Here is a 16950-nt window from a genome sequence, read left to right on the forward strand (position 1 = left end):
TCTGATATATACGAAAAGTTTGAGAACCCTTAACTACTCAGTTCAACTCACTGTTCCTATTAGTTTAAGGTGCCAGACTTAATGAAGTTATCTGTTATATAACAGGTTATCTGACAGATTTCTATCTGGAGATGCACATCATTTCTGTCTGGGAGAAAAGATAGTCTCAAAGGTTATGGTCTGTAGGCTTATTGGACATTAACCAGATTTGCATCTGACTCAGCAATCTTATATACTTACATTGCCTAAAATACCTAGTTCTTGGAATTAATTTTAATGTCTTACTTGTTCCCTTATGAGAAATTGAGTTGAAGAAAATCCTGACAAATGTTCACTTTATATGTACATGTGAATAATGGTTTTTAACCTTTCAAAAATTATTATCAATGTCCTTCACACTGTGGTGGTAATGAGCCCTAACATGAGGCAGTGAGTTCTTCTGATGGCAAGACTATGTCTTTTTACTCAGGATTTTATCCTCCTATCAAGCACAGTGTCTGGTACATAAGTCATGAATAAATATTGTGCAGTCAGTAAACACTCCCTAAAAGGTATTTGATTTTTTTAAAAAAAGATTCTATTTGCTTGAGAGACAGTACACACATGGTGTGAACAAGCAGGAGAAGGGGCACAGGAAGAGGGAGAGAGAATTTCAAGCCAATCCGTGCTCAGCAGGGGGGCCCTATGCAGCACTGGATCTCAGGACCCTGATGAGATCATGACCCGAACCAAAACCAACAGTTGGACACTTAACTGACAAAGCCACCCAGGCACCCCAAAGGCATTTGATTTCTAGGAGAGGAATTTACAACTGCTTCTTCAGGATCATCCCTGTTGTTCTAATTAACTTGTATTAGTGTCTACTTCTTAAGGGACTTTTCTGGCGTTTGTTATCAGGGTCCCTGAGGCTAAAAGATGACAGAATTGGAGAGGGGAATTTTCTCTAAGATATTCTCTGAGATCTGTTGATCTAAGAATCAGAGTAGGAGTTAGGTGATTATTTTAGATTGCATTCCAGCATAAGTCCTTTGAGCAGTTCTTCAGCTGCGGAGAGCACTTGTAAGCATCACACACACTGATGTACCCAAATAGATCATTGAGTTTTACCGTATAGTAAGAACAGGAACTAACACTTTGTGGGTATGTACCACTAACAAGAAAAGGAACTAAATGGAAGGGTTAATGTTTTAGATAAGTCAATCAGAAGTGCTGGAAAATTGATTTAAAATCTATGCCTGACAATGGGTGAAACACTAGTGCTGTTTTCACATATTATTTAGATGGCCTTTGGAATGAACAGCCATCATTTTTCTCTCCTTTCTCTGCGGTTTTTTTTTTTTTAAGATTTTATTTATTTATTTGACAGAGAGAAATCACAAGCAGGCAGAGAGGCAGGCAGAGAGAGAGGAGGAAGCAGGCTCCCCGCTGAGCAGAGAGCCTGATGCGGGGCTTGAACCCAGGACCTGGGATCATGACCTGAGCCGAAGGCAGTGGCTTAACCCACTGAGCCACCCAGGCGCCCCTCTCTGTGGTTTTCTTTCTGGCATCCTTTGCCTCTTGTATTCCAGGAAGTCTGGGGGTGATGGTGGATTGTTAACCAGACATTCCCATTCTCCCCCCAACTCCACAATGTAGCAGTCTATTTATATCCCATCCTTGATTTCTCACTCCTAGAAACTTAAATCTTGAGCACAATGATAGACAAGGGGGTTTTAAGCTAAACATTACCAAAACAGCATCCAAAACAATTGACTCTGATTTCCTGATTGAGATCCCTGGCCTAGTTTTCTTCCTTTGTATTGCCTGCTTCTTTTAGCTTTCCTCTCCATTCTGTGTCTTTCCATAATTCCCTTTTGCTTCAACTAGATGAAATTTATATGGTTTGCAAACCAAGTATCATAACCGAGGTAACATCTATTTTCCAGATGAAATAATTTAACGCTAGTCTCACACTCATTGGGTAAGCAAAATTCCAGCTCATGGCTCTTTTCTAGATTTTGGTGTAACACAAGTTTGTGCTCCTTTAGTGGAATTAAAGAACATCTGACTTTTATTGAAGGACTAATGTTTCCTCCTGAAAAACTTATTTATAAGAGAAAAATATTCTGAATATATTTCTAAAAATGACAAGTCTTTGTTGATTGACTTACATTTGATTTATTTTAATTATATTGTTTGATCTAATGTAGTGTCCTGACAGGACAGAGGTTAAACTAAAACTCCCAAAGTAATCAATTTTAACTAACTAAAAAAAAAAAAAACCTTTACCTGAAAGATACAAATGTAGTGATCCGAAGGGGTACTTGCACCTCAATGTTTATAACAGCATATGTCCACAGTAGCCAAACTATGGAAAGAACCTAGATGTCCATCAACAGATGAATGGATAAAGATGTGGTACACACACACACACACACACACACACACACACACACACACACACACACAATGGAATACTATGCAGCCATCAAAAGAAATGAAATCTTGCCATTTGCGATGACATGGATGGAACTAGAGGGTATTATGCTGAGCGAAATAAGTCAATCAGAGAAAGACAATTATCGTATGATCTCCCTGATATGGGGAAGTTGAGAGGCAATGTGGGAGGTTTGGGGGGTAGGAAAGGAATAAATGAAACAAGATGGGATCGGGAGACAAACCATAAGAGACTCTTAATCTCACAAAACAAACTGAGAGTTGCCGGGGGTAGCGGGGTAGACTATGGACATTGGGAAAGGTATGTGCTATGGTGAGTGCTGTGAAGTGTGTAAATCTGGTGATTCAAAGACCTGTACCCCTGGGGCTAATAATGCATTATGTTAATAAAAAAAATTTTAAAATTAAAAAAAAACTACCATGCAAACTAACAGAAAAAGTACTTTATTTATTTATAACATCATTTTGTAAACAATCACACTGTGCATTTTTAAATTCAACAAAAACAAATTTTTTTCCTTTAGATTTATAGCAAACCTGTGTGAAGTCAATGAGTTAATACAACAGTGAAGATGAACAGGGTAGAGTAATTTTTGAAAATGTTAAATTACAGCACTTGATACAAAGACAGATAACTATCTGTACCATAAAAATTTACATGCCACAAAACATTAATTTAATTTTAAATATGCAGTAAAACACATTTATAAAAAAGCATCAACATTAATTTTATTATAAACCAGTGAATTATTCAGAGGAATATTAAAACTTACTAAAACCAGTAAATTTTGCAACTGAGGTAAAAATTTATAAGTAAACAAAACTATCATTTATAAGAGCCGAAAAGTAAATGGAAGGGCAGACAACACTTCCTGATGACTATGTCTATTCCTTGATATTCTGAAGCAGCTTCAGTAAATGTGACTCAATGACCTGTTGAACTGAACAGACAGGTTATCAAGACCACAGCATGTTGATCATAAAATTTTACACAGAACTGTCAAGTTCAACTTAACATCAACTTTTCCTTAAAATAAAGTTATTTCAGGGCACCTTGGTGGCTCAGTGGGTTAAGCCTCTGCCTTTGGCCCAGGTCATGATCCCAGGATCCTGGGATCAAGCCCCGCATTGGGCTTTCTGCCCAGCAGGGAACCTGCTTTTCCCTCTCTGCCTGCCTCTCTGCCTACTTGTGACAACTCTTTCTCTCTGTCAAATAAATAAATAAAATCTTTTAAAAATACTAAAAAGTAGGGGCGCCTGGGTGGCTTAGTGGGTTAAGCCTTTGCCTTCGGCTCGGGTCATGGTCCCAGGATCCTGGGATCGAGCCCCACATTGGGCTCTCTGCTCAGCAGGGAGCCTGCTTCCCCTCCTCTCTCTCTGTCTGCCTCTCTCCCTACTTGTGATCTCTGTCTGTCAAATAAATAAATAAAATATTAAAAAAAATACTAAAAAGTAAAATAAAATAAAGTTATTCCTCCTATTCTGAGGATATACTCCTCAGTATACTGAGGAGCATATAGGATATACTCCTATTCTGAGGATATACCCATTTTCTGATGATGGTAAGATTGCAATACACTACTTAGTGCACTTAAAACTTAGCCTGTCACTGACTTAGTGATCGTCCAAGTTCCTGGATTCTGTTCTCGTACAAGGTGTGTTCTAAGGAACAGAGAAAGGGCAACTATAAAGCATTTTATAAGTAATTTGCTACAAAAATGTTAAATAACTCTTGTCTGTAAATAGGTGTGTACTCTTGCAATGAATTATTTGGGTTGGTGTCAATTAAGAGTAACAAACTCATTTCCAGACTTTGTAAGAATTTGTTGATTTTGCCCACAGTTAAAAGTTACTGTCAGGAGTTAGGATAACATGCCATATTTATGACTACAAATGATGAAAACAGTTTAGTCCACTAGTCTGTACTATTTACAGAGTTTTACCAATTAAAATAAAACCTGAGGGGCGCCTGGGCGGCTCAATGGGTTAAAGCCTCTGCCTTCAATCAATCAATCAATCAATCAATCAATAAATAAAGCCTCTTCCTTCAGCTCGGGTCATGATCCCAGGGTCCTGGGATTGAGCCCCACATCGGGCTCTCTGCTCAGTGGGGAGCCTGTTTCCCTCCTCTCTCTCTCTCTGCCTGCCCCTCTGCCTACTTGTGATCTCTGTCAAATAAATAAATAAAATCTTTAAAAAAACAAACAAACCTGACAGTTCTAAAATACTTACCACTTCTATAGCCCAAGGCTACAGCTAAATCCATAGAATTATACCCAGAGTCAGTTTCGATGGTTGGGTCAGCTCCATTTTCTGTACCAAAACAGAAAAATCTGCATAAATAAAATGAAAATGTAGGTATGTTTGTCTGTGCCTGGCTCAGTGCAAACGGCAGGACAGATCCTCAGCAAAGAGTGCACAGAATCCACTTTGGCGGGTCAGGGGTTGGATGCCTCAAACAAACAGGGGTCCTCGCTAACAGATGAAACTCATCAACAACCTTAGACAAAACTTATGCCACAGACACCGTGGACAGGAAAACAACGATGGATTCAGACATGATCCTCAAGAGGAAGCAACAGGGATAAATGTTCCAACCACAGGTGTGCTGCAGGACAGAGCTGCTTCTCCCATGTGCAGCTCTGTGGCCGCGGGTGCTTCAGCAGAGTTAACAATATTTAATAATAGTTAGTCATTCTCTTGAGTGACACCAGGGCAGCCAGCTTGTTAAAAATTAAAGTCCTGGGACGCCTGGGTGGCTCAGTTGGTTGGACGACTGCCTTCGGCTCAGGGCATGATCCTGGGAGTCCCGGGATCGAGTCCCGCATCGGGCTCCCAGCTCCATGGGGAGTCTGCTTCTCTCTCTGACCTTCTCCTCGCTCATGCTCTCTCTCACTGCCTCTCTCTCAAATAAATAAATAAAATCTTTAAAAAAAAAAAAAATTAAAGTCCTCACATGGTATTTTCTAAATATCACTTTCATTGGCTTACCTAAGAGCATTTTTACACATTTAACATGATTTCCATGTACAGCATAAAGCAAAGGTGTCCCTCCATTCTGCAAAGGAAAAGGTGATTTAGTTTTTCAAGGTGAGCAAGAGTGGAATAACTTAATGTTGCTGTGAGATGTTTTACTAAAAACGGTATGTAAAAGTCGTTTAAGGCAATCTTTTTTGCAATTTTCATATTTTGTGAAGAATATTTAAATCAGAATAACTGAGTTCATACCATTAACTTTTTCTTCTACATGTTTAATTAGCTATTTTTTCCAAATGTCTAGTAAAATTTTTTATGTCTCTCCAAACTAAATAATTCCTAGGATTTATTACAGTATTTTAAAAATCAGTACTATAGGGGGTGCCTGGGTGTCTCAGTGGTTAAAGCCTCTGCCTTCGGCTCAGGTCACGATCTCAGGGTCCTGGGATCGAGTCCCGCATCGGGCTCTCTGCTCAGCAGGGAGCCTGCCTCCTCCTCCTGTCTCTCTCTGCCTGCCTCTCTGCCTACTTGTGATCTGTCTGTCAAATAAATAAAAAAATAAAAAATAAAAAAAATAAATAAAAGTCAGTACTATAGACTCACCCAATCATATTCATTTACATCAACTCCACAATCAAGCAGCATTTTGACAATATCTGTGTAGCCTTTACTACAGGCCAATGAGAGTGCACTTTCTCGACCTTTTCCTAAAAGCTGGGGATCAGCACCCTGGAGTGGCAAGGAGAGATAAAAGACTTTTCAATTCATTTAAATAAGAATATTATTATTTCTGTCAATAAGAATTACAGTTCAGTACTTAGGCCAACTAATGTTCTTCACTTAATAATGCAAACTTCTACTCACGGATGTCCTTATTATCACGGTTGTCTGGAGGCCTTCCTTTCTCCCTCTATCTTGAGGCTAACTATCCTTCCACTCTGGAGTTAAGTTACATCTCCCCCATGAAGCTTCTCCTACAATGCTGATCATTCTTTTGTTCCCACTGCACTCTGAGGGAGCCAGGCATGAGATTCTCCCTTGCTGTTTCATGTATGATTAGTCTTATCTGCCCAACTAGATCCACGTTTCACAAGAATACAAAAAGCGTGCAAAACCTTTTTTGGATCCTCTACCATTACATCTAGTTGGCTGGAGATACAAAATCTTTACTCAAGACTTAAGTAACTACATGTACACATTTTCCAAGGCAGTTTCCTTACATTTTGAAGTAGAAACTCTACCACAGCTATTTGCCCGTGTGCTGCAGCCCACATCAAAGGAGTAAATCCTTCTTCATCTGTGTGATTGATAACATTTTCTATTTAAAAGAAAAACAATTTTTGTAATCTAATTTAACAACCATCTATTAATATCATTATGAAAATACTGACATTCTAAAAGGTGGATTATACTACTCAATGAGGTTCACTTCCTGCTGACTTATTTGCTGTCCTATTATGTGAGTTTGTACCATTAACTTTTTCTTCTTCCACGTGTTTAATTAGCTAAGTTAATTAACTAATAAGCAAAGGTGTTCCTCCATTATTTATAATCTTGAAGTAGAACAGCCTTTTGAAGAAGGATATAAAACTCAGAAGTTACAAGGAAAAAAATAAATTTACCACTACAGAATGTTAAACTTCTGTTGAAAACATGAGAATCAAAGGAAAATGACTGGTTAAAAAAAAAATATGCAACGTAAATAACAAAAAAAAGAATTTTTAAAATTTAGATGAGGTCATATATATCAATATATATCAGGCAGTTAACATACAAAAGAGCCTAAATAGACCCTAATTCAAAAAATCTAAATAAGGGGCACCTGGGTGGCTCAGTGGGTTAAAGCCTCTGCCTTAGGCTCGGGTCGTGATCCCAGCGTCCTGGGATCGAGCCCCACATCGGGCTCTCTGCTCTGCGGAGAGCCTGCTTCCTCCTCTCTCTGCCTGCCTCCCTGCCTGCTTGTGATCTCTCGCTCTGTCAAATAAATAAATAAAATCTTTAAAAAAAAAAAATCTAAACAAAACCAGTGTGAGATTTTTCACCCGAGATTAGCAAAGATTAAAATCTGATAATACTTTGTGTCACTGAGGTTATGGGGAAATACAAACTGTAACTCTGGAGTGAGGATAGGACAAATACCTGGCAATATATGTAAAAGCAAAAAATCCATATACCTTTTGACCCAGCAAATAAACTTGTAGGAACTTATACTATACATAAAAAGAGGGGCGCCTGGGTGGCTCAGCGGGTTAAGCCGCTGCCTTCGGCTCAGGTCATGATCTCAGGGTGCTGGGATCGAGCCCCGCATCGGGCTCTCTGCTCGGCGGAGAGCCTGCTTCCTCCTCTCTCTCTGCCTGCCTCTCTGCCTGCTTGTGATCTCTCTGTCAAATAAATAAATAAAAAATCTTTAAAAAAAAAAAAAAAAAAAGAATGCCAACAGGAATGTTACTTAATACCAAGAAACTAAAATCAACCATCACCAAAGAGATTGGTTAAAAATAAAAATACAGTATGTATGTATGCAGCAATACAGTGCAAAACTATGGACCTATTAAAAAGAATGAAATAGGGGTGCCTGGGTGGCTCAGTGGGTTAAAGCCTCTGCCTTCAGCTCAGGTCATGATCTCAGGGTCCTGGGATCGAGCCCTGCATCGGGCTTTCTGCTCAGTGGGGAGCCTGCTCTCTCTCTGCCTGCCTCTTTGCCTACTTGTGATCTCTGTCGGTCAAATAAATAAATAAAATCTTTAAAAAAAAAATGAATGAAATAGGGGCAGCTGGGTGACTCAGTTGGTTAAGCATCTACCTTTGGCTCAAGTCATAATCCCAGGGTTCTGGGATCGAGTCCTGTCTGGTGGGGGGGTGGCCCCCGCTTAGCAGGGAGTCTGCTTCTCCTTCTCCCTGTGACCCTCCCCTCTGCTTATGCTCTCTCTCTTTCAAAATAAATAAAGAAAATCCTTAAAAAAAGAGAGAAATAAAAAGAAATAAATCTTTATGTGCTCATATGGAAAGATCTCCAATTAAGTGAAAAAAAGTACAATGCAGTGTGATAATATCTTCCCTCTTGTGTACATACCAAAAAGTAAATGCATATTTTCACACATAATCCTAAAAATAAACAGGAATGTTTTCTAAAAGAGTTTCCTGACGGGGCGCCTGGGTGGCTCAGGGGGTTAAGCCTCTGCCTTTGGCTCAGGTCATGATCTCAGGGTCCTGGGATCGAGCCCACATTGGGCTCCCTGCTCAGCAGGAAGCCTGCTTCCCACCCCCACCCCCAACCTGCCTCTCTGCCTACTTGTGATCTCTGTCAAATAAATAAATAAAATCTTTAAAAAAAAATAAAATAAAATAAAAGAGTTTCCTGAAAACATAAGAAATTTATAATGTTTACTTCTGGGGAAAAGGTGGTAAGGGAGGCTGTAACTTTTGTACTTTGTAGTGCTTTATTTTTTTTTACTACCTATGGAGTTATGTGCCTGGTGAGATTATGCAACTATTGTTTTTTGTCTTTATACTTTCCTATATTAAAATAAAACAAAAATCGAATAAATCCAATTAAATATGTTTTAAGCACAGTTAAAAAAACAGGCTATTACCTTGTTCAATCCGAGTAGCTAGGTAGAGCATCTCTCCCTGAGCAGCCAACTGATGAACAGATAAAGCTGAAAAGATACCACAATAAGCTTCATGTTTTTCTACCTAGAGAGTATGCGTTCGTCATGTCATTCATATTTGTGCAGCAATTCTTTTTTCTAAAAAAAAAACCTCTTATTTTATTGTTTAAAAAAATTTAACCTAAAATATATCCTAAAGGGGTGCCTGGGTGGCTCAGTGGGTTAAAGCCTCTGCCTTCAGCTCGGGTCATGATCCCAGGGTCCTGGGATCAAGCCCCGCATCGGGCTATCTGCTCAGTGGGGAGCCTGCCTCCTCCTCTCTCTCTCTCTGCCTGCCTACTTGAGATCTCCATCAAATAAATAAATAAAATCTTAAAAAAAAATTATATATATATCTATATATATAACACATATTCTAACATTACAAGTAGCTATTCTGTACCTGAGAATTGATATATGTTTAAGGCAATTCTGACATCTGCAAAGTATTGTTATCAATGAATACACAAACTGTTATGATCAACTATTAGCAATGCAAACTGCTAAAGATCCCATCAATCAAAGAGATGGCTTAGGTATTTAATTTTTAAAGATTTTTATTTATTTATTTAACAGAGAGAGATCACAAGTAGATGGAGAGGCAGGCAGAGAGAGAGAGGGAAGCAGGATCTCTGCTGAGCAGAGAACCCGATGCGGGACTCGATCCCAGGACCCCGAGATCATGACCTGAGCCGAAGGCAGCGGTTTAACCCACTGAGCCACCCAGGCGCCCCGGTATTTAATTTTTTTTTTTTTTTAAGATTTTATTTATTTATTTGACAGACAGAGATCACAAGTAGGCAGAGAGGCAGGCAGAGAGAGAGAGGAAGGGAAGCAGGCTCCCCGCCGAGCAGAGAGCCCGATGCGGGGCTCGATCCCAGGACCCTGGGATCATGACCTGAGCTGAAGGCAGCGGCTTTAACCCACTGAGCCACCCAGGCGCCCCGCCGGTATTTAATTTTTAAAATGCTAACTCAGGGGCGCCTGGGTGGCTCAGTGGGTTAAGCCGCTGCCTTCGGCTCAGGTCATGGTCTCAGGGTCCTGGGATCGAGCCCCGCATCGGGCTCTCTGCTCGGCAGGGAGCCTGCTTCCCTCTCTCTCTCTCTCTCTCTCTCTCTGCCTGCCTCTCCGTCTACTTGTGATCTCTCTCTGTCAAATAAATAAATAAAATCTTAAAAAAAAATAAATAAATAAATAAAATAAAATGCTAACTCAATATCCAAACTTGTAAGGATGTTGGATCTAAAACACACAAAGACATACCTTTTGTCTTTTTATTAAGTCCTTTGAAATCCCAAATATCATTATTTCAAGACTCCATGGGTTTTTCTTAACTTTGGAGTGAGGTAGTAAATGAAAAAATGACTTCAAGAGTAAATTCTTGAATTCAGGGGCACCTGGGTAGCTCAGTGGGTTAAAGCCTCTGCCTTCGGCTCAGGTCATGATCCTGGAGTCCTGGGATCGAGCCCTGCATCGGGCTCTCTGCTCGGCAGGGAGCCTGCTTCCCCACCTCTCTCTGCCTGCCTCTCTGCCTACTTGTGATCTCTGTCTGACTTGTGATCTCTGTCTGTGAAATAAATAAATAAAATCTTTAAAAAAAAAATTCTTGAATTCAGACCTAGTTGTGGCTAATTAGCTGTGTGACCTTGAATAAATGATTAATTGTGCACTCCCTGCACTCCAAGAACAGAAAAACACTCACAATGTCTTAGTGTGGACAAAGTTCAGAGTGACAAATTGTTTGTTACAGTAAGACTATAAAGGTTTTAAGAATGAAAACCTGAAGGGCGCCTGGGTGGCTCAGTGGGTTAAGCTGCTGCCTTCGGCTCAGGTCATGATCTCGGGGTCCTGGGATCGATTCCCACATCGGGCTCTCTGCTCAGCAAGAAGCCTGCTTCCCTCTCTCTCTCTCTTTCTGCCTGCCTCTCCGTCTACTTGTGATCTCTCTCTGTCAAATAAATAAATAAAATCTTTAAAAAAAAAAAAAAAAAGAATGAAAACCTGAAGGCACCTGGGTGGTTCAGTGGGTTAAGCCTCTGCCTTTGGCTCAGGTCGTGATCCCAGGGTCCTGGGATCAAGTCCTGCATCAGGCTCTCTGTTCAGCAGGAGCCTGCTTCCCCCTCTCTCTCTGCCTACTTGTGATCTCTCTCTCTGTCAAATAAATAAAATCTTCAAAAAAAAAAAAAAAAGAATGAAAACCTGTAGGGGCGCCTGAGTGGCTCAGGCGTTAAGTGTCCAACTCTCAATTTCTGCTCAGGTCATGATCTCAGGGTCCTGAGATAGACCCTAGTGACAGCTCTGTGCTGGGCATGGAGCCTGCTTACAAGATTCTCTCTCTCCCTCTCTCCCTGCCTCTCCCCTCCCCAACTCTCTCTCTTTAAAAAAAAAAAAATGAAAACTTGTATAAAATCTGTATGTGTATAAACAAATATAAACCTGTATTTATATAAACCTATATAAAGTCTGTATTAAAATCTGTATTTGTTCTTGGGGTGCCTGGGTGGGTCAGTCTGTTAAGCATCTGTCTTCAGCTCAGGTCATATTCTGGGGTCCTGGATCGAGTCCCGCATTGGGCTCCCTATTCAGCAGACAGTCTGCTTCTCCCTTTCCTGCTCCCCCTACTTGTGTGTGCTCTCTCTAATAAATAAATAAAATCTTTTAAAAAAAATCCGTATTTGTTCTTAACAAATATAAAACATGAAATATTTGATTATGTGGTAATATTGTGAAAAAAATTTTAAATTACTAGAATTATCAAGACATCACTTAAGCTTTCCAAAATAAAATTCACATTTAAAGAAAAAGTTTCAAAGCCAAACTCTTGAAAGCATTATGTTAGTAATAGGAATATTTTAATACATTACTGGGATATACTTACAATTTGCTAATAGAGGTGTGGTTGAGACCTCATTTCCTCTGTGTTTGTTGGTCAAAGTAGTTGACTGTTTAATTGGTGAGAAGTGCTTTGTTGTAGAGGGAGTATAGACATGTCTTACTTGAATTCCCGGAGAAGGAGATGTATGGATATTGCATTCAGCTAAGTAAAATAAATTTAAACACGTTAAAATAATATTTTAATGACAAAACATTTCAAAATTCTATGTCAATGTTTACATTAAAAAAGAAATACATGAGGTAGATCTTCAACTGTTTCTCAAGTGATATTATTCTTTGCTGTAAAAATTCTGCATTATCACAGTGGAAGTTTCAGAAAAAAATCTGTATTAATCTTGAGTGATTTTATTCTGAGATTAGTTTTTTTATTCAATAGATTGTTGTAAAAGTAAGTCTACAATATGAGGAAAACATCAATGCATTAAACTATGGGAAGGTGATGCCAATCAAATATTTGTGGAATAGGGAACAGTAAGGTAATTCATTTCTTAAAAGGCATGAATAATTTTTTTCTCCTGTCACTTTAAAGAGTACAATAAGAAACTTGAATTTGTAAATAAACAAAGGTCAAGCAAGAAAAATTTTTAAAAATCAACATATCCTTATAGAGATCAAATAACATGAAATTAATTTAGTTTTGGTTTTGGTGAGATCCTAAAAAATCATATTAAAGTATGACTTTCAAATCATATTAAAGTATGACTTCCAAACTCACAATCTCATGATCAAAAAAGGAAAAAAAAAACAAAAACCAGAAAACAAAATAAACAAAAACAAATGCAGATATTTATACCATAACTTTCAACCTTTAAATAGGACAGATGCCACTTCCAGGTCAGAGTTAACCTGATCTTGAATATTTTTACTATCCTCTTCATTTAAGGACTTCACAAATCGAGAACACACGTTCATATCAAATCGGTTAGGTAATATGAATTTCATTCCCATGGCAACACCCTGAGCGGATCCTTCTTCTGCATTTGAGTCCAGCTGATGTTCTATTTTAATGTCTGGCATGCCAGTTAGACTGTAACTGTTGGGGCACTCTTCCACTATCAGCTGGGCTCCAATATCCAGATTTGCTGATGTAGCCATGATTTCAACTGTAGTTTCAATAACTAAAACATTTCTTCATGATTTCCTCTTTGTTTTATAGGAGTGGTATCCACTGTGTTCTTGGAATTCAGCTATTGAAAAATCTGAAAGAAAAAAATTAAAAATATCATATCAACTCAGCTAAAGTACACAAAATAAGCAAAGAGTGCTCTTATAGGCACCGACACATAGTAGTAGTAGTATGCTAATAGTAAGCATACAATGTTCAGAGGCAGACACCTGGGTATGAATTTAAGCTTCGTCACTTACTAGCTATGTGCACCTGTGCATTACTCAACCTCTCTAAGCCTCATTCTCACCTGTAAAATGGAGGTGTCATCATTAACCTCATGGGATCTTGGTAAAGACTAAATGAAATACAGTAACATTCTCACTTTCATCACTAGGTTTCAACAATTTTACTCTTTCTCCCCTTTCCTATTCTTGAACATTGCCAAATGAACAGAAGATCAAGGTAACAATGAAAAGAAACTTTTATGCTCTTTCACCAAGTTAGAACAGACCAAGCAGATGGCAGCTGTAAACCAGGAAGAGTGCCCTCACCAGCACACAACCATGCTGCCCCTCTGATCTTAGCATTCCCAGGCTCCAGAACTACCCCAAACTCCTGCTACTGCAGAAGCCCAAAGAGGACTTGGAGGCACTTCACCAAGATGGAAAGAAGCTAGTTCCTATTGGGACAAAACATTGTAAAAAATTCCTAATAGAATTTTTTCTCAAAAATTTGACATTTTTGGGCGCCTGGGTGGCTCAGTGGGTTAAGCCGCTGCCTTCGGCTCAGGTCATGATCTCAGGGTCCTGGGATCGAGTCCCGCATCGGGCTCTCTGCTCAGCAGGGAGCCTGCTTCCCTCTCTCTCTCTCTGCCTGCCTCTCTGTCTACTTGTGATCTCTCTCTGTCAAATAAATAAAATCTTAAAAAAAAAAAATTTGACATTTTTTTGTTTTCATAGATCAAGTCAGTGATCCTTTCACTGATTGCTAGATTCTTTTTTTTTTTTTAAAGATTTTATTTATTTATTTGACAGAGATCACAAGTAGGCAGACAGGCAGGCAGAGAGAGAGAGGAGGAAGCAGGCTCTCTGCCGAGCAGAGAGCCCGATGTGGGGCTCGATTCCAGGACCCTGAGATCATGACCCGAGCCGAAGGCAGAGGCTTTAACCCACTGAGCCACCCAGGCGCCCCTGATTGCTAGATTCTTTAAACCACCTTCTAATGTTAAAGTGCCAAGACTTCATTTCATAAATTAAAATGGCTAAAACATTTTCATGTGAAAAACTTTCATGTAAAACACTTTGATGTGAAAACTAAACTCTTAAATGTAGTTCACCTTTTAACATGCTATACCTATAAATGGCTCTGAGTTTGAATTTAATATAGAACTCATGTTGTACCCATGTCTATTAGTATCTAGAACACCTGTGATTCTTGGATAAATTGAATATATACTTATTTATCAGTTTTTGTGCAGTTCAAATGTTAGTAACTTAAAATAGGTTTTTATGAAAACTGTTACTATAGAAATCATAGATTATAGATTGGCTTCCTATACTTTATTATCTCTAGGACATTAGGATCAAACTATAATTTTTAGATCTCAATTTTTATAATAAGTATTAAGAAATAAGAATTAAGTATAAATAAATGATTTTTTTCAAATACAGATAATTAAGACATGAATTCAATAAATGCAAACTCTCACAGCATAGATTGTAAGCACACTGTTATAGAATCATCTGCTACTGTTTTATAATGAGTTTTTAGCAATCACTGGCACTTCCCTATGAACCTTAATATAATTTCAAGAGAATTTCATTATTGTACCTAAAATTGATTCTAAAAAAATGAAAAATTTCAAGATTATAAATACCCTATGCATATAATAATCCCTGATACAGGGAGAAGGAAATTAAAACATCTAGTTAATCTTTTCATGTTAGGGTTTACTGCCTCTTAGAAATTTCGAGAGGATGCAGGGTTTTTTAAAATTGGAATTTAAAAAGAAAAACGCATTAGGATTACAGTGGAGCAGAGGTTGACAAACCATACATTTATAGGTAACTACTATTTTCAGTTTTAAAACATATTCCAAGATTGATCCTTATAACAATCCTTTGAGTAGTGAGGGTAATTAACTGTTATTTCCTATGTAGAGAAAAGAAAAAGGGAGCTTATACATTATGAAGGACCTATGCAGCTCTTTGGATAGAGCACCTTGACCACTAAAATAAGAAGCAGCACTAAACTAATCCAAAATTCCAAAGGACAAGAGGTGAAGAAATAACAAATAGTAGTAGTAGTAGTAATAATAATAGTAAGAAAGTAACAGGTAACAAAGTCAATATCCTTTAGCAAAAGGAAAGAAGGAAACCAAAACAGAAATTGAGCTGTGATTCAAAGAGGGATGGGAGTGCAATGAAGAGGGCTTTAAAAATGTATTGCAAGATGTGAATACATTTCTTCCTGAGGGAAGAAGCATCTCCCACAGACTCCTACCCAGAGCTGGCCTAGATGCAATCCCCTGAGCTCTCTTAGCACACTGCATTTATTTCTATTTTTAGCATTTATCATTCTCTTGAAAGTTTCCACTTACTCCAAAGAAACTGAAAACTTCTCTAGGATGGAGAACACTCTTACTAATCTTTGCACACAAGCAGAGCCTGATCCTACCAGGTGTTCCAGAAGTGTTTTCCGATTTGAATACGAACATCGTTTTATATTCTTTTCTATCCTGAAATCACCCTGCAAGATGCTCAACAAAGGCTTGCTAATTAGATTCGGCTTTGCATGTTCAACGTCACTAACAACTAGCTGTGCAACCCTGGAAAGAAAAATCACATACGTTTTCCGAAACTCATTTTATTAATCTATACAATGTGGGTGGTTGAAACAGACATCTCTAATATTCTTTCTAGCTCTAAACATCTTCCATGTCATAAATCAGGGTTTATAGACGGAATGGAACTACCGGCCTTTGAGCGGAGAACCTGGGAAAGGAGGAAGTGAAAACAGAACGCTGTCTTGCCACGGCTCTATAGGAGAAGAGCCAAATTGGTTAAGCTAAGATTTTGAAGACTAGGAGAAGGAGAGGGGAAACATGATCAAGAGTAGGAGGCGGAGAGAAAAAGAGGTATGGCCTAGGATCACCTCGATCCGTCAGAGCCCAGGGATGAAGGGAGAGACACGCTGGGCGACTGTGCTAGCCCGCAGTGGAGCCGCCCGGTTCTTCCTAATCCTGAAGTCGTCCTACAAGGAAAGGAAGGTGCTATGAAAATGAATGACGCCTCACAGGCGACAGGTGTCCCAGCGTCCCAAGACAGAAGCTCGCTGGAGGGGACACTTGTAGGAAGGGAAGTCCGCTCGGTCGCCACCCGCCAACTCTGCCCGAAAAATCCCAGCACAGCTCAAGGACCGCGGGAGGAAACTCTGGTTCACCCACGGCGGGAGAGTCAGGGGGACAGGGGCGGGAGGCCGACTGCGCGGGAGCGCAGGGCCTCGCGACTACCTTCGACAGCCGACAGCGAGTTGGGCCTTTCCATCTGCAGCCACAGATTCACAGCAGGCCCCCAAACCCCGGCTTGTTTTGACCGCGACGTCACTTCCGATTTCTTCTTTCGGTTTCTGGCCAAAAAAACGTTTCGCGTCACTGCAGCCGAAAGGCCTTCCAGTTTTTGGTTTTGTGTTTTTAAAAAAAAATGCTGTTGCTTGGTCTTTACTGCCCGAATACTACAGTGACTGGGTCACTTCAGTAGGCCCTTCTGGATCACTAGTGCAACACCCATCTGGCCCTCCGATCACGTCTCCTCCTCTCCCATCGCCCCGCCCTCCTGATCCGCCCCTGCGACTCTCAGGACGCGTAAGACGCGTGTGCGTACGTCA

General features: G+C 39.6%; 1 protein-coding gene across 4 annotated transcripts; it reads right to left on the reverse strand.

Annotated features, from left to right (window-relative positions):
- Positions 1 to 2859: 2859 nt before the first annotated feature.
- ANKRA2 (ankyrin repeat family A member 2) lies at positions 2860 to 16903 on the reverse strand. Of its 4 annotated transcripts, XM_047730149.1 has the most exons (10): positions 16577 to 16902; positions 16219 to 16317; positions 12764 to 13156; positions 11941 to 12099; positions 9006 to 9071; positions 6633 to 6730; positions 6016 to 6141; positions 5428 to 5494; positions 4669 to 4749; positions 2860 to 3377 (listed from the first exon to the last, which is right to left on the reverse strand). In XM_047730149.1, exons 3-10 carry the CDS (start codon positions 13050 to 13052, stop codon positions 3322 to 3324), a joined length of 942 nt encoding a protein of 313 aa, XP_047586105.1. In that variant the 5' UTR covers positions 13053 to 13156; positions 16219 to 16317; positions 16577 to 16902; the 3' UTR covers positions 2860 to 3321. The 4 variants fall into 4 exon arrangements, with proteins under 4 accessions (XP_047586105.1, XP_047586103.1, XP_047586104.1 ...); XM_047730147.1 differs by lacking the exon at positions 16219 to 16317 and having other exon boundaries at positions 16577 to 16901; XM_047730148.1 differs by lacking the exons at positions 16219 to 16317; positions 16577 to 16902 and adding an exon at positions 16361 to 16550.
- Positions 16904 to 16950: the final 47 nt, after the last annotated feature.

This window comes from Lutra lutra, chromosome 5 (genome assembly GCF_902655055.1).
Source record: "Lutra lutra chromosome 5, mLutLut1.2, whole genome shotgun sequence".
NCBI lineage: Eukaryota > Metazoa > Chordata > Mammalia > Carnivora > Mustelidae > Lutra > Lutra lutra.